Source organism: Diadema antillarum, unplaced genomic scaffold (assembly GCF_040938485.1).
Source record: "Diadema antillarum isolate AM-2024a unplaced genomic scaffold, OU_Dant_1.0 scf00000046, whole genome shotgun sequence".
In the NCBI taxonomy this organism is placed as follows: domain Eukaryota; kingdom Metazoa; phylum Echinodermata; class Echinoidea; order Diadematoida; family Diadematidae; genus Diadema; species Diadema antillarum.
Genome location: NW_027270935.1, coordinates 1,354,854 through 1,378,285, shown reverse-complemented (window position 1 = coordinate 1,378,285; position 23,432 = coordinate 1,354,854). Strand labels below are relative to the sequence as shown.

General features: G+C 40.0%; 1 protein-coding gene across 1 annotated transcript in view; it reads right to left on the bottom strand.

The window, feature by feature from the left end:
* Positions 1-2,233: 2,233 nt before the first annotated feature.
* The window catches only part of LOC139715343 (pre-mRNA-processing factor 40 homolog A-like), a 28,244-nt gene continuing 7,045 nt past the window's right edge, over positions 2,234-23,432 (bottom strand). The window contains exons 8-25 of the mRNA XM_071626921.1: positions 21,756-21,876; positions 20,875-20,902; positions 20,030-20,443; positions 19,343-19,448; positions 18,502-18,566; positions 17,385-17,457; positions 13,836-13,927; positions 13,117-13,376; positions 10,800-10,933; positions 9,115-9,321; positions 8,207-8,323; positions 7,416-7,553; positions 6,644-6,739; positions 5,868-5,966; positions 4,701-4,977; positions 3,321-3,382; positions 2,904-3,020; positions 2,234-2,366 (exon numbers count right to left, since the gene is read on the bottom strand). Of these exons, the coding sequence (XP_071483022.1) occupies positions 2,274-2,366; positions 2,904-3,020; positions 3,321-3,382; positions 4,701-4,977; positions 5,868-5,966; positions 6,644-6,739; positions 7,416-7,553; positions 8,207-8,323; positions 9,115-9,321; positions 10,800-10,933; positions 13,117-13,376; positions 13,836-13,927; positions 17,385-17,457; positions 18,502-18,566; positions 19,343-19,448; positions 20,030-20,443; positions 20,875-20,902; positions 21,756-21,876 (2,499 nt within the window). The 3' untranslated portion in view covers positions 2,234-2,273. The remainder of the gene's footprint in view (positions 2,367-2,903; positions 3,021-3,320; positions 3,383-4,700; positions 4,978-5,867; positions 5,967-6,643; positions 6,740-7,415; positions 7,554-8,206; positions 8,324-9,114; positions 9,322-10,799; positions 10,934-13,116; positions 13,377-13,835; positions 13,928-17,384; positions 17,458-18,501; positions 18,567-19,342; positions 19,449-20,029; positions 20,444-20,874; positions 20,903-21,755; positions 21,877-23,432) is intronic.

Here is a 23,432-nt window from a genome sequence, read left to right as displayed (position 1 = left end):
AGCAACTTAGTCTTCAATACAGGCACTGTCTAGACACCAATGCAAACCGTGGTTTACACACCTCTTTTCACATCACTCGTGTCTTTCACACAGAAAACAAATGGAACAAAAACAAAATCTCAAAATGCTATGGAGCACTGATATTCTTTTTTTAACTGTTTTTAATATCAAAGCACTTTTTACACACGGCCAACATAATCATCCTAGGGACTGGTAAGGAAAACAAAGAATTTGTGACATCGTATCAGCTCATTGATATGACACCGACTGCTACAAGAAACAGCATTTATGTCTGGAGTCTATCTTTACCCCTGCATGACAAAATATCTCCCCCACAAATTTTACTGCCCTGCTTGGTACTACCGGAAGTATTCTTTGCTTTCATTCCACCATGGGCAAAGTACTGCATCAAACATTTAGGAATTGATATTGGGTTCAAGCATAACAGACCAGGCAGGTATTGCAAGTGTATCACCTGTCACGCTATTCACGACTACATTAATTTGTAACTCCAAGTAACCCGGAATTAGGACTTGACAAGACAGATTTGACAAGTCTCACTAATTTTGTAGGAGACTCCCTGAAAACTAAAAAATCTTGTCATGTCCTGCAAAGAGAATAATACAATTGTACATTTCTCCCTAATGAGGGAATTATTTTAGCAAACTGAGATGAATGAAGTACACGAGTGCAAATACAAACTACCTCCCTGATGGATTCTTTGAAACCTCTTTCATTTTGATGTTGTGAACGCTGGCAGCCCTGCTTCAATAGGTAAATTCATAATCGTCATCTCACTTTCTACTTAGAAACATCAGAGGAAGGAGTCGTGTGAATCAATTGTTGCACATTTCATCATCCTCAGACATTGCTCATTGCTATGCCAACCACATTCCCCACATGACAGTACAGCAGCCGACTCAGATCATTCAGCAGCAAGCTTGGCTGCAAAAACCGAAATTCAAAATATTCCCCTTTAAGAAGGTCAATATGAATTGTTATGTACAAACCCAATAGGCTGATTACCTTGTATGTACAAATATCACACTGGGCTCATCACATACGTGGTACACCAACTTCACATTCTTTCATGCATATGAAGGAGAAAGGTCTCAGAAACATGGTTAAAGTGCATGTAAAATGAACACATTCCATTGAAAATTTGCATTCACTGGACTGACATTTTACAATCTCCGTATCCAGCAGTTAGAAGACAGCTATCCATTTCAACAGGTTCTTGACTGCTACCAGAATAGACCATTTCACATTCAACATTTAAAAATCTTGAAGATACTCATGACATAATATGAAGACTCTGTGCTGCCTGCCCCTTTCATACTCTTGCCATATGAAGTCTTCAGTTGTGCTTGGGAGCAGCGCCGGCTTTTTTCACAAGCATCTATGTATATGGTTCAGGGCATACATGGTGTACACGGCTGAAGATTTGAGTCCAAACAGGGCATAAGAAGAGAATATTCCTGTCACTTGCCCCAACAAGCATCTGGGCCAGAACTTAGTTCTTTTAATGGACAAGTTCCCAGTCATATCCCTCGCCCAACAGTGCTTGTCAGTTGTCCCTGGCAGGTGGGCAAGTGGCTTTTATAGCACCCTGCCCAGGATAAACTCTTCTGACTATGAAATTTGCATGTCTGCAATCATCTCATCAAAATCTAGTTTGTAAGTGGACTTCTAGAGATTGTGCGGAAGCACCCACGAGTCATTTGAATCAGAAACAAAATACTCCCACGACAAATTCACTTTACATCAGGCATAGTCCATGGAATACCACTGTTCTTTCAAGCATGCAGTAAAAACACATACACAAGGTGACATCTCTAGACAGTTGGGTTTTTTTCCTGAAGCTCAAACAAATAGTAGTTGTGGAAGCACTTGCAAAGATTGAGAACAAGCGTTGACTTTTCATCAGTAAATGCTGCATTCACATTAGAATGGATCAAGCCATCACAAAGGGCAATGTGGGTATACAACTGTCTTACAATGTATCTTCCGTACTGTATTGCCCATGTCTATTTGTGTATATACAAGAGAATACATATACAACTATGTATGCTTGTGTTTGTGTGTGTGTGCAGTGTGTCGGGGGGGGGGGGGGGGGGGGGGGGGAGGGAGAGAAATGGGTATGGCAGCAGCTAAACCTGGCCAACTACATCAACATGATTTACACATCGCTTAGATGCTACCAACTGCTGGAGTACTTGTGTTATTTTTTCTGGGGAATGATAAATCCCTCCTCCTCCTCCTCTTCCTCCTCGTCAGTGATTTTCAGCAAGCTGTTCCAGCAGCGCCCTCCGTCTCTTCTCCAGTTCACCCTCGCTCAGTTCGCTGTCCGACGTGTCCCAGCCGGTCTGTTGGCATGGCAACCAGTGAGAAGCCATCACCATAATCATCATCATCATCATCATCATTGTCATCATCGTCATCAAATGATTAATCCAAGTATAGAGCTTTGAATATATTAAACTCCTTTCCAGCCTCCGACAAAGATCAATCTCTGGAGTTTGGAATTTTGTTGATGAAAAAGCATACTCCTGCATTTGTATTTTAAAATCTGATGTACTTGTTCAAGCTTATGAGAAAATAATCCCTGCATATGCAATTGTACATCTTTCTCACATTTTAGTTTTCTCTATGTCAGAAGTGTAGCACAACATTCATTTTTGAAACTCTCTTTTTCATTAGATTTACTTCTTATGAATCTCAGACTAATGACGGGAAGGATCAGTTTTCAAAAAATGTTAAGTACGATAAGACAGTGACACTTACCTTTTCTTTTTTGATAGCCATAAATGGGTGTCTTACAAATCTCTTCATCTATTTATTACACTTAATAGCGAGTAGAAAAAAAAAATTAACTTGGCTATTTCCCCTTCAGAATGACTTACCTTTTCTTTCTTAGGGGTCTCCACTGATACGGGTGGAGTGGAAGGCTTGGTCGGTTTGTGAGGAACGGAGATCTCTCCGCTCTCCTTCTCATTGTCTGATCCTGTCTCCGACGTTGGCTGGGGAGAGAGATTAAAAGCAGAACGGAGCATTAAACACACCACAAAATATCACCGGCAACTAATTCTACCACCACAGCTTCTTTCTCAAGGACCACATCATTTCTCGGTACAGTCTACTGGAATTCAACACATCATGAAATGCAAGATTCTGCAAGGTAATTGTGCAAATATCCAGGCAAGGACTCTGACTTGCCAGAAAGAAACACTGCTCGCTCGAATGAATCGTCATACTGTGTGTTGCTCAAAAACCATGAATGACGCAGGTGAAGATAAAGTAAAGAAACCTGTGGTACCAACCGTTCTCTTTCGCTTCTTCTTCGTCTTCTTCTTGTGCTTTTTAGCCTTGCTCTTGCTGTGGTCTGCAGGGGAAGGATTTCACAGATACATCTTATTTAAAGGAGAATCTTGGGAGGGGGAATCCCCAGATAGGGGAAAAAGAAAGTTCTGTTAGAAAAGTTGCTGACATCAGAGAAACAGATTGGCGAAAAGAAAAAAAAAAGGAGAAAAAAAAACTGAAATAACTCTGCTCTATGTTTTCAAAGAGCCCCTCACAAAAAGTATGCTCTGAACAGAGCAGCAACATTACAATCCAACAATTTTTGTTCCAAAACTGAACAGCAATATACTGGCAACAGATCAGAAAAAGTGTGAACAAATCTATGGGACAGCTAATAACCAACTCATGACAGACAGTAAATCATCTTTTACTACAGTGGACTCCCGTTATAATAAAGTCCTTGGGACCAACAGTTTGTTATATCGAAGTTCTGTTGTAATCGAACAAATGAACAATAAAAAACAATGAGCGGATAATGTTCCAGCCTGAATTTTTACTTTGGTGCAACCGGAATTTCGTTGTAACCGTGTTCATTATAACGGGAGTGCACTGTATCTCCTACGAGTTCTTGAATAAATAGTCAAACCACTAGAAGGTTATTGCTGTCTGCAATATGACATGCTTCAGGCAGGAAAGGAAATTTGTAACTGAACATTACATTGGCAGCATATTTCAGAAGATTAATATTTCTGTCTCAAATTGGCAAAGTTTGATATTTTCTTCAGATTTTGTGCAGATTTAATGAATATAGTCTGGTCTTTTCAAAATGCAGGACAGGCAGCAAAATTCAGAGTTGTCAATTTTACTGAGTACAAGGTGATAATTCATGCAGACAAATATCTCCAGAACTTGATGAGTTAAAATGTCATCAGTAGTCATTATAAAACAGGTTGAGAAAATCTCGCAATCTCATTGGACAAGAGACGTGCAAAGATCTGTCCACCATTCTAGAAAACAAATGATACATGTGTCTTTTTGTGCATCAGAAGGATAAGTGTGCATCAGAAGGATAAGTGTGCATGAGTTAACTATGGAATCTAGTCTAAACCGTAAGCACACAATACACAAATGACACACAGGTCTGAGTACGTCAGTTGGAATTGTGTTCATAAGATAACTATGGAATGCTTAACCCACGGGAAAAGCCCAGTGAGTTTAGGCTAAATTTTGTAGTTACCACATGCACATATTTCTACTGACACATGCACACTATTCCCACTGACGCACGAAAAGACACATGTGTCATCTGTTTTATAGACTGGGGGACAAGGGGACCATTCTATATATCCTATCAACGCACTCAGACCCGCGCATCATTTGCACACTACTACGTCTCTCACCTGACTCGTGACCAGATGACTCTGACGGGGTGTGTGACCTCTTCTTCTTCTTCGACCTGGACTTGTGTCCGTCCCGATCTCGATCTCGGTCCCGATCCCGATCCCGATCCCGATCCCGCTCCCTCTCGCGATCTCGGTCGCGGTCCCTGTCCCGTTCCCTGTCCCGGTCACGTTCCCGTTCCCTTTCCCGCTCTCGCTCCCGCTCTTTTTCCCTCTCGCGCTCCCGCTCCTTCTCCCTTTCCCTTTCTTCTTGCTCTCTGTCGTCCTCGGAGTCGGACTGGAAGAAAGAAGAGGTGAGAAAGAAAACTTGTCACACTTAACAGAGGCATTCTTTATCCCTGACTAGGGTTACACATTACTCTCCATCTTTTGCTTCAGCAATGTACATAACAGTGCAATCAAGATGAGTTCTCGTCGCTGGGACAACAAAACCTTGTATCTACAAAATGTCAAATGTTCAGGACAGCAAAAAACAAAGCAGCCAAAGCACTATATATCAGATGGGATGGCCTTTCCTTTGACATGCCATGGAGAGTTCATTTTGGGGGTAAGACAGCTAGGATTTGGACAGGACGTCACATAACTGATTATATGACCATTAATCAAAAAAAGTCATTTTCACCAAAATTTGAGATACAAGATCTTGTAACCCAGCGACATTATATATACACGTATCATATTCATGCCTATTTTATTCAAGCCTGTATGAATGCTGCTTGGCTTTTCATATTTGCCAAAATTTGGCAAAAATTCAATTTCACAAAAACACAAAGAAAACATGGAGGTCCTCCATTCAGTAGAGTTCTTGCCCATCATGTACAATCCACTAGTCACTCCTTGAGATTTTGATAAAAGGATGACCGATGCTGCCCCCTTGCAGCTTGCCCCTGGGTGGGATGTAGTGGTCAACGAACAGTATCTACTATGCATATAAATCATGCGACTAGAAGATTCCCCATGCAGTGAATTCCACAATCCTTGAGCACCATGCACTTGCAGGAAAGTTCAAGAAGGATTCCAAATCAAGGACAGTCTGCAGGAGCCAATTTGAAACTGACTGCACAGCTACCCAGTGCATTCTCTTCTAATCCATTTGGTCCATGGATAGCACATGGGTTTGCAAATAACAGGCCAATACATTTTGGTGTGGGATTATCGTTCACTCACTGATTTGGAGCGCGACCGTGACCGCCTGCTGCGGTGCTTCTTGGACTTCTTGGAGTGCTTGCGCGAGGTCATTTTGCCATGGTGATGAGCACAGGCCACCTACAACAAGCGGGGAGGATAAAAGACAACAATGGTCATTTAACTTATGTGGATACTAACCAAGGTTTGATTTGGGTCAGCCTGTCAAAGACATCCAAAAAGTATCTCCAGTTTCACATTCACCTAAAATTTTCTGCTTCTACACAAATATATCCACACCAAGTCAAAGAAACTATCAATTTCAGAGCACTTCCCATACATGTATGTCTGATTTTAAAAAAGCAAAATTGAGCACAGGTCCAAATGCTCAAACTCTATATGGTCTGAAATCCCTCAAAGTAGTATCAGCTATGGACTTGAAGACTACTACTGCAACGCTGTAGTTTGGTTTTCTTTTAATCTGTGGCACCAGATATTATCAATAACTTATTTACCAACAGAAATATAATTTCCATCAACTCAAATCCATCGCGCATATCCCTGGGGCAACAAGGCCTTGCATGTCAAAATCATGAAGTTTCACAAGAGCAAAACAGGTTGTTCATTTTCACAACATTTTTGCAAAATAACCTCATTGTTGACTTCAAAAAATGTAGAAACATTGTCTGGGACTATATTAGTAATTACTAACTCAAATCAGTATTTGAGATATTCAAATTTGAGTAACAAGATTTTTTAATATATGCTGATAGTCTTGGCGCCCCAGAGAAGAGCAGACGACTGCGAATAGTCCCCACCTCCAGAGAAGTGATGAACTCCTTGAACAGACGAATCCTTTCTGACTCCACCGTTATCCCATCGAAGGCGTGATCATTGACAAAGCGGTCACGAACCTGTAAGGGGAGTAATGAGTGGCATAACAGTCAGAATCTTAAAGGGTATCGGCTTTGGGACTTGCACTGAATCTGTTTATTTCTTATGACTTTTATCTTTGCTCCCAAGAGAGATGACTACAAGTCTGTGGTGCCACTACCAGTATACAAGGTAACTAACTGAACATTCATATGCACTGCTTAACTAACAGCACAAACTTACCACGCAGTTTAAAAAACTCCATGATATCATTTTACAAATAAGTGGCCTAGACTGCAGTAAGCCTCGCTTTTTTTCTATCTATTTTTTCTAGCTGTAGTACATACTGGATGAATATACTGGGACTATTTCCTTTACTAATATAATTTCTTGACCTTGATAAATTTCTTAATCTTTGTGGATGTCGTCTACATAAATCAAGCAGTACCTAAGACTGCATGAAAAGACTGCACCATCGGCAAGCTGTAATGACATATTTCACCTGACAGAAAGCAGGATATAGCAAACATCAACATCCAAATTAAATGAAGAATTACAAGAACTCGTTACTGACTTTTAATCAATAACCTTTCTAAAGTTAAAATTTCTGAAGAAGCAGCAAAAAAAAAAAACCCTCTGCAATCTCTAGGTAAAGATAGAAATTGGAGGAGCCCTTAATCACTGAAAAAGAAAGAAGAAAATGAAGATTGAACTCACATCATCCCAGGTGGAGTTGACGTCAAGGGGCGGGGCGGACTGTTTCAGCATCGTCTTGAAGGCACTCTCCTTCCTCCTCTGCTTGCGGGCTTCCTCCTTCTGTCGCTCCTTCTCTCTCGCTTCTGCCTTCTCAATCAGCTGATGGGATAGACAGATGGAGAGATGGAGGAGAAAGAAAAGGAAATACACCTACAGCTTATTTCATCACACAAGACACTTGTATTTCATCAGATAGATGATCATAGTTAACCTCAACGACAACTTAGGTCATGAACAGTTGTGAAGTCTAGTAATGGCCTACAGTAATAGTAACGCTTTCTTACCCATGTAAAATCTACATTTCTAACATGTATAAAACAGAGCAAAAAACCTGTATTTAAAGGGAAATAAACCATTAGTCGAGACAAGAAAAGAATCATTTGGCACTTCTATGATGACTTAGCTTATCATCAACTAACTAGGGACTGTACTGGGAACACAAAGTTCCACATACCCATGTCTATGTCAGTAATATGCAGTATACCATACTTTGTAGTAATTACTTTTTCGAATTGGTTTCATAATTTGTTCAGCTACATAAACTGGGACAGATAGAATTTTTGCTGCAAGTAAAAATATTTGTATTTCTTTCTGTTGTTGATATAAATGTAAAAAAAAACAAACATAACAATGCACTATACCGTACAAAGATAATAGAATTACAGTTGCCTGGCATGAAAAATCCTGTGCTGGTTGATAAGTTAGGGAGCTTCTATAAGCAAAATAATGGGATAAAAGGGGTTATGTCTTACGCTGTTGAAGGCCATCTTGATGTTTCCTGCATCCAGGGTTGTGGCTCTCTTGTCTGTGCTGATTGTGTTGGCAAAGTCCTCAAACGTAGTGTTGAGTTCCACTGAAAGGTTCTTATCCTTGAAGGGACGAAGTATACCAGTACATGTGTAAATGGGAATTTCCCACTGCTTACAGTACATCATCTTTACATTTCAGTAATGAGCAGACCTGTGAACTACATGATACTCACAGGTTTGCTTGGAAACATGGAAAGTGTCTGTAATGTGAAGGGAAAATGTGGGTATGATTAAAAGAGCTGTACATATCCAAATGATCCGAAATGAATGCTTTCTCTTGCAAGTGGTAAAGAGACATTGTTGTTGAGACATTGTTGCTCAGTGTGCATCTCCGTTAAACACATAGTGTGCAGACTTTTTATATTCATCAGAAACACTTTCTAAAAATGCACTATTTCTATGAGTTTGCGTATGAATCTATTGAACACGGATAGGAGCTGATTTGACAGGAACTGTATAAACCAAAACATCGACTCCTGTAGACCACAGTGGTAATACATAAGACTATATAAAACCTTTCAAAGTGAATCTCTACAAGCAAGTCTACTGGATAACTTTTAAACACTGTATAAGCTGTTATTTTTTGCATGGGTTTAATTTTCGTGAATTTCACAAATATATGTTGGACCACAAATTTAACAACATGCAAAAATATCGCCATACGCTAGGGTAATAGTGCATTTATGATAGCCTAAGTGTCTTCGCGAAAATAACATCTCTTGAAAATCTCTGTAACCTCGCAAAAATATCTGTGCATGAAAATAACAGCTTACACAGTACTGAATGTGTAAAAGTATTGGTTATCTTCTCTTCCACAACACAGACGAATCTAACTCTTTATCCGTACATACCCTGAGGATGTCCTTGACAATCTTCTTCTCGTCATGGAAACGGGCCTTGAGGTCCTCCACGTAGAACTTGAAGAGGTCCAGCGGGGTGGAGCCGGGGTTGCCCAGCATGTTGTGGAAGCGGGGGTCGGCGCTGATGATGGGGTAGAGGTCCATCCAGAGGGACATGGAGTGTAGCTGACCCCTCTCATGGAGTTCATCTAGGAGGACCTGTGGGGGTAGGAGAAAGAGTTGGGGGGGGGAATCTAATGGTAGTAATCTTCCCTTGCAGAACATCATGGGGAGCTGTAGGAGGGGCTCAGGGGACTGGTGGAAGGGAGGTGATTACTACGGGACTAGGCTTATATTATAAAATGGGCTTTAGAATCACTGTAATCTGATTGGTCAATTGCAATACATTGATTTTTACTGATCCACAATGAACCTTGCATCCGGTATAATCCGAACGCATAGTTAAAGCCTTGTATAGTGTTGTAGGTGAGCCAGATGCATGATGGGAAAAAAGGTTGTATTTCATGGATTTACTGGCCCATTTTATAAAATGAATGATGCACAGGCCTATTTTGTGGACCAGTGAGAATTGGATGCTCTCACTTTAACTTTAGCTTGTGGATTTAAACAGTTCCAAAGTTACACTTGTGCGTCCAATTCTCACCGATCCACTCTGTCCTGTGCATCACTTGTATACTCTAGCTTCATAGAGCATCTCATGGGGAGACATAGTGTAAATATTCCTTCAGTGGGCGCAACAGAACATCTAACTGGTAGTAGTCACTTCCCTTCATCATAAAGCAAATGGGAGATACTTTTCAAGAACACCAACAAAGGAAATTTCAATGACACTTCCCTTCATCTAGGTTTAGATTGAGCTTAGCACTTTTAAATATACTGTCAAGACATCAACAATTTATTATGACATACAAAAGGGGATGTAGTTATGATCTCTACTAATATAAGTAGGGTAACTTTCCCCCATGGTAATGTACGAGCCTCTATGGGACTCTCTCTATTTAAAGGTGCGTGTACAAGTCCCTCTCTGCCTCTTCTTAGAGGACAAATCATTGTGTGCATGGCAGATTGTTGTTAACGCACTTCCTTGCGCATGGCAGATTGTCGCTAGGCTGTGGAAGTGCGCATAGGTTTAACAACATTCTACATGCGCAGGGAAGCATGTTAACAACATGCTGCCATGCGCATCATGAAATAGTCTATTCTTTGGTAATGACCAAGAACGTAATTTTGATTACCTCTTTGAAAAGACATATCCGCATCTCATTCCGCTGCATCATACTGTATAAGCTGTTATTTTCACAAGGGCTTAATTTTCGCGAATTTCGCGAATCACTGTTGGACCGCGAATTTAACAACACGCGAAAATGTCGCCCATGCGCTGGTGTAATAGTGCACATAAGACAGCTTGTGTCAATTCATGAAAATAACATCTCGTGTAATATAATTTCTGTGACCTCCTCATTCGCGAAAATAACAGCTTATACACTACAAGATAAACAAAAAGGACACTCATGGATTATAAACTCACTGCAGTTGAGTTTTGTTTGCTTCACTACTTTCAGTTTCATGTGTTTGTTCATAATCAAACTCTTATGGTGTTCTATTTGCCGATAAGCATATAGTTAGGTTCAGGGGTACTCAGAGCGTCAGTGCACTAGTAGTACTGAAGAGCCTACCAGGAAAGCCTCCCGACATTTGCGGAAGTGTCTCTTCTTCAGCATCTTGGCCCTCTCCAGCTCCTCGTCCTCCTCCTTCTCCATCTGACGGATATGCTCCTCGAAGCAGATCAAGGCATCCTCCTTGTCCATGCCTGGGGTGTGGGGGCGGGATGGTATGAAACCAGTAAAATTTCAATCCAAGAATGATAGACAACAACAACAACAACAAGAAAAAAGAATAAAGAAGCAGAAGAAGACCAAGAAGAAGGAGGAGAGGAAGAAAAGACAAGAAAGAAGAGTCAGAAAAAGAATAGAAATGAAGGAAAGAAGAAAGGAGAAGAAAAAGAAATGGAACAACAACAAGGAACATGATGCTAAGAACATGAAGAGACAGAAGAGAGGAGGAAGGAGAAGAGCTAGAAAGAGAAAATGAAAAAGAATAAGGAGAAACGCAAAAGAGAAGAAAACATAGAAGATTGATGATAAGAGAAAGGAGAAGGAAAAAGGACAGAACTAGAACTGGAACATTACAACTATGAAGAAAAAGGAAGAAAAAGAAGGGCAAGCAGAAAAAAAAGAAATAACAAGAGACCCGCGGGTCTAGCGCTCACCTGAGTATCGCAAGTTCACCTTTCACGCAGTCACTAATCTAAATTATTCACAGCTCTACCAAAATTTGACGAGGCATTCTCAAGTGGAAGATGAAAATGTACAATAAGGGCCCAATTTTTTCAAGATTCCTTAATTTGGGGGAATTGGGGCCCCCTGGGGCCCTCTGGGTGGGGCATGGTGCCCAGTTTGATAAATTGAGATCCTGACCACCTAGGGATGCTACCTGCCAAGTTTGACAAAAATCCATCATGAGGTTTTCAGGAAGAAGATGAAAATGTACAATTCAGGCCCCCATTTGGACCCTTCCAACCACCCCCCCTCCCCCCTACCCCCAAGAGGGGCACCCCTGGATCTCCTATGAACAAACTTGAAACTACAGTCATTAATGTACTCACTCATAGTATTATCTCAGCTCTATAACTTCTGATTCTAGAGAAGATTTTTAAAGATTCCTTCATTTGGGGGGTTTGGGCCCCCTGGGGGGCCCCCTGGGCGGGGCATGGTGCCCATTTTAACAAATTGAGATCCTAACCCCCTAGGAATGCTACCTGCCAAGTTTGGTGAAAATGGGTCATGGGGTTCTCAAGAAGAAGATAAAAATGTACAATTTAGGCCCCATTAGGACCCCTCCTCACCCCCACCCCCCCCCCCCCCCCCTGGGTCCCAAGGGGGGCACCCCTGATTCTGCCATGAACAAACTTGAAACTACAGTCATCAATGTGCTAACTCATAGTATTAACCTAGCTCTATCACTTCTGGTTCTAGAGAAGAAGGTTTTTGCGGATTCCTTAATTTTGGGGGGTTTGGACCCCCTGGGGGCCCCATGGGTGGGTCATGGTGCCCATTTTAACGAATGGAGTTCCTAACCCCCTAGGGATGCTACCTGCCAAGTTTGGTGAAAATGGGTCATGGAGTTCTCAAGAAGAAGATGAAAATGTACAATTTAGGCCCCATTAGAACCCTTCCCCACCCCCCTCCCCTGGGTCCCAAGGGGGGCACCCCTGATTCTGCCATGAACAAACTTGAAACTACAGTCATCAATGTACTAACTCATAGTATTAACTTCGCTCTATCACTTCTGGTTCTAGAGAAGAAGATTTTTACAGATTCCTTAATTTTGGGGGGTTTGGGCCCCCCTGGGGGCCCCCTGGGTGGGGCATGGTGCCCATTTTAACAAATTGAGTTCCTAACCCCCTAGGGATGCTACCTGCCAAGTTTGATGAAAATCGGTCATGGGGTTTTCAAGAAGAAGATGAAAATGTAAAAAGTTTACGCACGACGCACGACGGACGACGCACGACGGACGACGGACGACGGACGACGCACGACGCACGACGCACGACGCACGACGCACGACGCACGACGGACGCCGGACGAAGGGCGATCGCAATAGCTCACTTGAGCCTTTGGCTCAGGTGAGCTAAAAAGCAAAGAAAAGAACTACATGTATGACAAGAACACAGAAACAAGGAATAAGAAGATGGAAGATAAGAGAAAAGAGAAGGACAGAACTAGAACAGGAACATTTAAGAACAAGAAGAAAAGGATAAGATAGAAGAAGGGGAAGGACAAAACAGAAGCAGAAGAACAAGAACAAAAAGAACTAAGAGAAGAACAAGAGTAAGAACATCTACAACAAGAAGAGAAGGAACACAAAAGAAGAAGGGAAAAAGGAATAAGAAAATCAAGGACATCAAGAAGAAAACGTGTCAGTCCGACTTACTCATGAGCTCGTCATCATCGGCAAACGTGGGGTTCTCGGCGAGGTAGCGCTGGCACTCCGACCACGTGGTGCGGTACGTGACGTTGGGCATGCTATTCAGGATGTTGTTCATGGCCTCGATGTTTCGCTTCCGCAACACCTTGGCCTCTTCCTTCTCCTTCTTCGCCAGGAAGAAGATGACGTCCTCGTAGAGATCCTTCCGGTCCCGCTCGGGCACCGTCGTCCAGACCTCCTCCTCCTCAAACATGGCATCCGCTTTCCTACATTAGGGTAGAGTCAGATGGAAATGGATTCAATAGGATTGAATAGGTATTATTATGGTATCCTTTTTCACACCTTTCGTCAAGTTAAACCCACAATGAATCTATAACAATTTTACAATATATCCCAATCTATCTCAACAACAATGGTCAAAACAAAACTGTACTCCTACAAGATATCTGTACAATTTTTCTGCATCCACTGATCAGCACACCAAATACATCAGTGGCCAATCACATAATGTAGCTAGCGAAGATCTCACTTTTGCAAAGTCATCAGAGTTTTTACTCATATATACATCCTAATTAATGTGTTGTATGAAACAATGTTCAGCAGATGAATCATACAACACAGAGCATTTTGAATGACAACTGGACGCAAAATTGAAATGGATTAAGTCTAAGAGAACTCAGTCTGTGCACTCTATCGGGAATTCCCCAAGCACTTTGGCTCTTCACCTGTATCTTGTGGTGGAGGTCATCTTGGGGTGAGTCTGAAGGAAGTCTTGGAGCTCCTCCTTGGCCTTCTTAGCCCGTAGTCTCTGCTCCTCCTGCAAAGAAGACAACAAAAATCATCACAGGATGGCTTCATATTAGGGCTCCATGAATGCGTTTCATTCTTCCCTAAACACATAAGAGTGCTACGATTACCAGTGTCTTGAATAAGACAAGTATCATGTTTCAAAGTTGAGAAACAAACTTAACCAATCATTAGAATCAATTTCAAGTACAAGTTCAAGCTTATTTTACCATTTAAAGGCGCATAGTCCCGGTGGGTGCGGGGACGCTGTTGATGAAACTGCTGATCACCGTTAGCAGTGATACGAAGATTGCCGAAGTTGAGCTTTCATCAAGAGTAAAGCACATACGTGTTGCTAGGTAACATTGCCTTCGTTGTCTTCTCTGCGCATCTAGCAGTCTGTAGTAATGCCATGGTGCGTGTATATATGCTTCTTAGTATGACATCACAAAAGAAGTTTGCTAAAGCTGTCATCCCCCTCAGCCGAGTCATGAGCCGAACTGTGATCGGACCACTGAGTACAGTGGATCGGACTCCTTTTGACTCTGGGAAATGGGTCAAAGCGTAAGCGCTAAAGAGAAGTCGATAGCGTAGGTCTCTATAGGAAACTTGCGCCGTGTGCCCGCATAGGCATTCAACTACACCACCGGGACCATGTGCCTTTAACATAAATACAACACACTATTCATAAACAATGAAATCTACTAAACTAGAGAGAAAATATAACAATCATACATTGTATGTACTGGTTCTGATTAAATGAGAAGAAAAATACACACACACATATACAAAAACAATCAATCAAACAAACAAACAACAACAACAAGAACAAAATTGATGCATGAATTCATGTGAATGGGGGGTCAACAGGGAAGAGCAATAAGCCTTGTAAATTGCTGACCCCTAGAAAACCAGGCAACATGACAATAATATGAGAAACTACTAAGGCATGGTACACTTGTATCGTTGTATGACATAATCACACCAATGTGCTCATGCCATGAAAGCTTGTCATCAATATAAAAATCCTGTATACTCCTAAAATTTTACACAAGACAAACAAGAAAATTGTTGACGATATAAATATAAATCAGCATTTTCATCAAAGTTCCCCTCACTAAATAACATAAATTGAGTTTTACTGTTATTTGTCATTAATTCATTATTAATAAAGCGATTACTCAAATGAACAATTTCATGATTAAATAAATCCATTAAATTACTAAAATCATTCTGTGACATGAACACACTAGTGTCATCAGCAAATAAAATAAACTGCAAAATTGTACTTGTTTTAACAATATCATTAATATAAATCAGCAATTACAATGGAGTGAATATGAAGCCCTGGGGCACTCCACATCAAATGCGTTCATACAAAGACTTATAATTGTCAATCGTTACAAACTGAAAATGCTCAGACAAATAATCTCTGAAAAATTTTAGTAAGACACTAGGAACACCATAATTCTTTAATTCATTCAACAAAATTAAATGATCAAGAGTGTCAAAAGCATTGTTCAAGTCAAGAAACAAACCAACTGTATAGAAAAAACAAACAAACAAACAGCAGAACAGTAACTCATCAAATTCGACATATTACAACTTCTAAAAACAAGAATTACCTTTGCAATCTTCAATTGATCCGGAAATACGGCATATAAAATGCATAAATTAAATATATAACACAGAGGTGAACAGATTATATGAATCACTCATTTAACAATATCATTCAGTAGGATTATTTAAACATTTCTTATGTAATCTCAATTTTTTTCCCCCATCCTTTCAATAAACTTTTAACAATCCACGGTTTATTTTTTCTATTTTTTACTTTAATTTCATGCAAAGGAAAATATCTGTGATACAAATATCTTAATTTCAATATGAACTCATCACAATAACATTAAGGATCACATGAATTAAAAATTCCAATCAACACTTTTCAAATTACAGCAGAATTGTACGGTGTTAATATTTGCACTTGCTTTTTCATCACTGCTTGCTTGCATTTGTATGAAGTAAATTTCAAGATTATTGCGTGGGGCAGGTAGTCACTGAGCGTGTGGTGTCAGCATACGACTGACCACTATGTGCGTGTACATCCTGATCACCCTTGCATGAAACGCGATGAGATCTGTTGTTGTCGGTTGGTGTGATATCGACGCCAATGCTTTTTGCAACTCACATGCAATGGTATCCGTATTCTCGTTCGGAGACTCTTTGATGCATAGCAAGCGAATGTTATTCCTGCGTGAGTTTTGTTCCATATTAGGGAGATCTCGACGTACAACTGTACACGCTTGAGATCCTCTCTGGTCTGCTCGACCGAATCAGCTACCATGCGAACCTCATGAAGCTTGGCGTCCACTGAGACTTCCAAGTCATGCATGCGAGCTAGTTGCTCTTCGATCATGCTGGATACATGTGAATGACTGATTTCATGCTTTTTCATGATGTTTCATATCGCTCTCTCTACAGCGGACTCAATGATACGGTCAATGTGCTTCAGAAGATCGGTATTTTGTGGCAGATGATCGATTTGGGCCGTTGTGGGAGTTGTTAGGGGCCCGGGGCTAGGTGCATTGTGTGGTGTCTCCATGGACACGTCGGTTGCAGAATCTGCTGAAAGGGGTTGTTTTGATGCTAACTCTGGAATGTCAGATGGTGTGGCTGGTGTTGGCCTTTATCTCAGGTTGGGTTTGCACATTTTGATCAACATTAAAAGTGTTACGTAATGAGCAAATCCTACTGGAATGCTGCACAGCAGTATGAGGTAAAAATGGAGCAATCAAGGCCAGAGACACCACATAAGCAAACGTAGATGCAGTAGGCATATGATGAGGACGAACGGATAGAACAAGTTGAAAACAGAAAACTGGCTGAAACTCAGAGGCTTATGAGTGTGTTGAATAGATGAATCATATCCCACGGCGATACAACATGGCAACCAGTGACGATATGAAGTGACAACAGTTTAATTCATGACGTACAGGTGCTGTATGGCAAACTCCAACATCAAATTTTGAGCATAGGACTGCACCAGTCCCAAACAGAGCAGGAACAAACTTTGATGGATTAGCAGTCAGAACTCGCATACTCATGTCCAAAATGGTCTAGAAATATTCCAGTTGATGCAGGATATCCTTACCAACACCTGAATTACCAAACGCGATTCTCTTCTGTGAAGGAAAAGGGCAGTAATCGACACCTTTTCACACTTCTCTCTCACACACACACACTCCGCCGCCATGTCAGTCCTTTCAATCAGCAAGTAATCAAAGTCAAGGGGGAAGTCCATATTGTTCACGGTTAAAACTTACATGGCTATTAATAGGTTTGGACATAGTATCATATTTCTATTTGGTTCTCTTGAGGGTGTGCCTACAATCCCACTGAAGATGAGATTATCAAAAAGACAAAACTTGATAATTACAAGGCAAAAGAAGGCTGTGTGGACTCAAAAATAAAAAAATAAGTATGGTTACCTTTTCCTCCTTTGCTCTCTGCACTTTCCAGTTGTTGAAGACTTGCTTCTTTTCACTCAGCTTGGTGAGGGCTCTGAAATAGATGGAGAAATAACAGTCACAAAAAAGATGCTGCCCTTACGCACAAATTTCAATCGAAGAATTTGATGCAAAGTTGGGCACCGTTGCAGAAAATACATCTGACATGGCACACACATTTCCCCTCATTCAAGATCTTAAGGAAACACAAGATTCAGAAGTGAATCTTACCAATGCTGTTCTCAAGAAAACTCCTCAGCATTCACAAATAAGGAAAAATGCAATGCAAGGAACACCTGGATATATCTCAAATACATCCTTTTATATCACTCAAACACACACACACTTACACACACCTAAAAAATATACAAATATTATAAATGAAGAATTTCAGCACTAATTCCTATATGAGAATTTTTCTCTCACTGCCGCCAACTGGATTTGTAAGGTTAACATCCAAATGTTTATCCATTTCTTAAGGACTTACTTCCATTAAAAAAAAATAAATAAAAAATAATAATATATTATATATATATTGTATATACAACAAACCAAACACTGAAGAAATGTAATATAAACAAATAACTCTTACAAAAATTCATCATGAGCAGAATATAGTCACTGTGATTATGACACAGTGAGAAGAAGTGCATCCCCTGAACAGAGGACTACTGTAAAAGTGGATATTTTTGTGCAACTAATTTTTCGCACTTGGCAGGGTAAGAAGAGTTTCGTATGTTTAATAATTCCGCAGAATCAAGACGTCAACTACTGGAATGTATGGCAAGCAAAAATATTTGCATGCTTTTATTTTTCGCGATAGTTTCTGGTTGCACGAAATGCGTGAAAATTTCTATCACCGTGGAAATTTCCACTTTTACAGTATTCTGTGTACACACTGTATCAATGACAGATAGAAGGGCACTCCAATCAAATGCAGGTCTGCATAAACTTGACAATCAACTGTACACATCCTTTTCTGAACATGGCACCTCAATGAGGGGCCAGAAAATACACAAAAAGCCATTGATGGAAACACAAAGGCAAGAAACTAATTAAACGTGTCTACACCTGTATATAGAAGTCGTGGAAGACTCACTTGTATCTTGGATCATTGACTATCAGTCTCATGGCCTGATCCCAGTTAGATGTAGAGGAAACATTCTATAAGCAGAAACACAAACAAACAAACAAACATATCAATTCGAAAACCCAAGAAAAAAAAAAATACTGCATGATATTCTATTCATGCAAAATATATGTACGCAAAGTCACCATAAAGTAAAGAACTGTAAAGCAAGAAATATTCGAGGCATGATATTTTCCCAAACTGGAGCTGACAACTTTTTTTGTGGCATGAAATTTTTCGCAAACTGCCACCAGCATTTGGTACATATAGTGTAGACAAGAATTTTAGCGTGCATTTCAATTTCATGAATCCTGACTCTTGCAAAACTCTCAACAATAAAATGCATGTGAACATTTTTGGTTTTACAGCAGCATAAATAGAGACATAAATTGAATCTCTGAAACAGTAAATCCTACTTTTTGTTTGTCTGCTTTTATCGCACATAAGCCAATGACCCAAATTACCTCCTTGCATTATATTTGTCCTCACTTTTTAAGACTACACTGCACACATACATGACATTTCTACATGAATCAAATCTTTATCAGAATTGAATCATTAAGGATCAGTCTCATATGAATATAAAAGTATACAAACACACACAAAATGATGTGTTTCTTTTAATATTGCTGCATTCTCTTAATTCACAAGTATATGAAGGTGAACTTGTCCTTTTGACAATATTAGTGACTAACATATACCAAAAGAAACGAACATAACCTCAAATGCTTCCTTCTCTACATATCAACGATGGCAACAAAGACAAATTGGTACTCCAAGGATTAGTTGGATAGAATGGTTCACATCTCACCTTTTCCCTGAGTAGATGCTTGAATGCTTCCTTTGCTTCCTCCTTTGTGGTGTACACAAACTCTTTCGGCTCCGGCGTGTCAGGCCGCGATCCCGCGGCACTACCGCTGTGGATGAAAATGATTCGATAATACGACATGCTACCAGCCCTTCTTAATTGCTACATAGAAATGCCCACCCATTCTATGACCAAAGATCATTAAATATGATTCCTTGCTGTACGTCTTGTTGCAAAACCTTGTTCTGAATTTCTATCCCATTTTCTGTTAAGCTTGCACAATTTCATATTTCTCTAAACCACATTCATCCATGCATATTCATTAATTTATAATGCAGTCATGTAGGAGGAACATCTTACCTCAAAATATTTATATATATTTTTAAAGTAAACAATGCAAGAGCTTGTAATCAGAGATGATAATATATCAATCATTTCATGGATATGCGCCAAATTATACACCTGATACATCAGTGGTGGCCAACTTTTAACCATACACACTACAAAATGACAATATTGTATTGTATGTTAAAGTACAATGTGGCATGAAAATGTCACAAACATAAAAACAAGCATTAAAATGCAACTGAAAGACTTATTGTTATTTCTTTCTTTTTTTCATGGAGCAAAAGCAGACTCCTGAGTAAAATACAACTAGACAATGAAGAAACTTGCATATGTTTTACAAACCTTCCCGTATCATCCTCTGTTTTGACCACAGGCATAACCTGGGCAGCCATGAAGGGTAGAACTCCTGGGGGCACACCACCGGGCATGGGGATCCCCATAGTGGCTGTAGCTGCTGCTGCTGCCGCTGCTGCTGCCGCCGCCGCCATGGCCGCAGCCCCGCCCTTGGGATCCACCCCACCGATGACAGCTGCTGCCGGTTGCGGCACCTCTGCCGCGGCGGGAGCCTGCTGCTGGCTGGGGACCTCAGGCTGCTGGGCGGTGGCTGCCGGTGCTGCAGTGGTGGCTGCCTGGGAAGTGGCGGCGACTTCCGGTGCCTCCTGCTTTACCACTGGCTCCTGGTCGCCTCCGGATCCAGACTGGGCGGAGGGGGGTTTCTCCCCACCATCAGAATCATCAGGAGACCCTGGGACCACCCTGGGAGCAAAATTGCAGAACAGGCAGTTCCTGATTACAGGACTACAGATTCTAGTGTCTTAAATAACAGACTGCACAAATGTCTCAGCCTTACTCTCAGGCACAAAAACTGAGTCAAGATGGCCAAATGATCTATGGTCCCACACTCAAAACATTACAACATCATTAAAGAAGTATGACCAAAGCAAAAGAGCAGTGACATAAAACTTACTACAGAAACAAGACATTGAAATATCAATCTTAAGACTGCAAAATAAAACAACCTTAACCATCAGAAAAATTCATTACTTTTTTACGATGTTATGGGATTTGACATGGCAATCTGGAAACTTCTAAAAACATAAGCATTCATTATTTGGCTCGGAGACAGATTAAAACAAATTTTTTTCCAAAAGATAGTATAATCAAACGTATGGACAAGGACTACTCACTTGTCAAGGTTCTTCTCCACAATTTGTGCTGGAAGTAAAGAAACAAATATCACAACAATTGATTAAGGAGATCAAGTTCAAAACATGAATCACATAAATGTCACATCAGTTGTTGTGCACTTATGTCCTAATCTTGAAATGATTCAGGGAACCTTACATTTTATGGGATGAAATTCAAAATCACTGATATACTGATATACTCTCATTAAATGCAATTTTACCACTCAAAATGAACCATTCCTTGGTCGAATTCTGCTTGAGAGTACAATTGTATAATGCACCAATCCAGATATTTCAAGAGGTTTAAATGTTGATACCTACAGCGCTGATGTATAACAGTCTTTGTGAGTTCTAGTCTCTGGTATCCATGGTTGTGTATTCTAATTGAACTCATTAAGCAAAATAAAACATTTTAAACTTCCTAAAGGCATATGGGACTAGTGTGACTAAGTGGCATCATGCAAAAAAAAAAGAGGATTATGTCTGCTTCCAATAAACCATGGGGGGGTGCAACAGAATTTTCACCATGGTTCACACCAAACTTGACATTTGGAACTGATGAACAAATGACATATCATGGACATTCTCATCAACTCACACTCACAGTGGAGAAACTATATTTTTCAATACGACTGGAAAACATAAAAACTTAAAATAGAACCAAAACTTGATGACAGATAATCAATTCTAAGAGTGCATAGCCTGAACTTTGAAGCTTGAAGAGTTGGCAAACACTCTCCACATGTGATGAATGTTTGCATTCAAAACATGGTACACCTTGAGGTGTGAATTTTCTTCAATTTGTCTCCCTCTACCAATGAAATCTGCTTAATATTTTCCTGCTTTCAAGGTCCATCGTGTTATTCCCATCCCAGTCATACCTTTGAGTTCTTCCAGCTCCTTCGGAATTGTCCAGCGAGACTCCTTGGTCTGACTGTTGTGGAAGTAGACCTTGCCCGAGTCGGACTTGTACTCTTTCCACGGACACTCTGAGAGCATTATCTAGGGGAAGAGGACAAGGAAAAGCATTGAATAAAAAAATTTAGACTGATGTCTGCAGCATTTGTTCACATATTTCACCTCAAAAGGCTAGAGTATTTCACACCCGTTGACAATCACACATTAAAATCAACAAAACTGTATACAGTTGTTGATTTCGAGGCATACAGATATTAACAAAATCGACAAGTCATGCAAAATGCATTTATACATTGTTCAAAGGTGGGTAGCTACTAATTTTCTCTTCCTATGGGATAATGCCTCTCTCTTATTCTATCGATGTGGTTCTCGATCGCATATAAAACCACTCGCGAAATATTATACATATAAACTTGCAAAATATATCATGTATGCAACACATTCCAAAAAGCTACCTGCAAAGATACTTGTGTGTCACAAGCATTTTAATAGCCGAGGATAGAAATTTCCAAATCAAGGAGCCCACAACAATTTTCTGTCAGGCCACAAAAACACAATTAAATTTTATTCAAGGAGACTCCAGTCCTGTAAAATCAAGAAGACTTGATTTGAAATTGTGTGTTGTTATTCTCTTTTTCATGGTTGTGGGTGCACGTGTATGGGGATATGAAAATAATCAAACACGAATGTGAAAGCTGTAAGAGTTGTACTACAGCAGTAAAACAACAGAAGAGAGGGAGGGGAGGAGATTGCAAACTTTGATATGTTCAACAGGACATAATTATCATCAAGTGAGTTTGTACTGTCATAACTGTCTTATGAATTGGATTGATTCTTGCAGATATCATCTAAAAAGCCTTTTTTTTTTTTTAAATCCTTTTGCTTTCCTTCAACAAGATTCTCTCTAGACAGTAAATAATGACCTACTGTTTCAAGTATACTGTAATCATTTGTAAGATATCATCCAGTGGGTATGAACTGTCATAATGGTCTTAGGAGTTAATTGAATTTTGCAGATATCATCTTTGCAAGGACTTTTTTTCCCCCCTCTTGCTTGATGATGATCCACTACTGTTTCAAGTACTCAGTATACTGTATTTCTTTGCAGGTTAGATATAATCCAGTGAGTTTGAAATGTCATAATTGTCTTATGAATTAATCAATTTTTGCAATATCATCTAAAGAGTGTTCTTTTCTTCTTCTTCTTTTTTAAAATCTCTCTGCTTTCCTACAACATGATTCTCTCTAGCTGATAAATGATGACCAACTACTGTTTCACGTATCCTGTAATTCTTTGAAAGAAAGATATCATCAAGTGAGTTTGAACAATCATAACTGTCTTATGAGTTAATCAATTTTTGCAGATATCATCTATTCAAAATTGTTGTAACACATTGTAATTCTTTGCATATAAGATATCATCCAGTGAGTTTGAACTGTCATAGTTGTCTTGTCAGTTAATTGATTTTTTTTTGAAGATATCAGAGCATATAGTGTAGACAAGAACTATTGCATGCATTGTAATTGCACAAATCTTGGCCCCTAGCCAAATTCAATCAAAAACAAATCTGGTTTTACAGAGAGATCTGTCTTCTTTCAAAGCGGGTACAGTGCAATCCCGTTACAACGAACACGGTTAT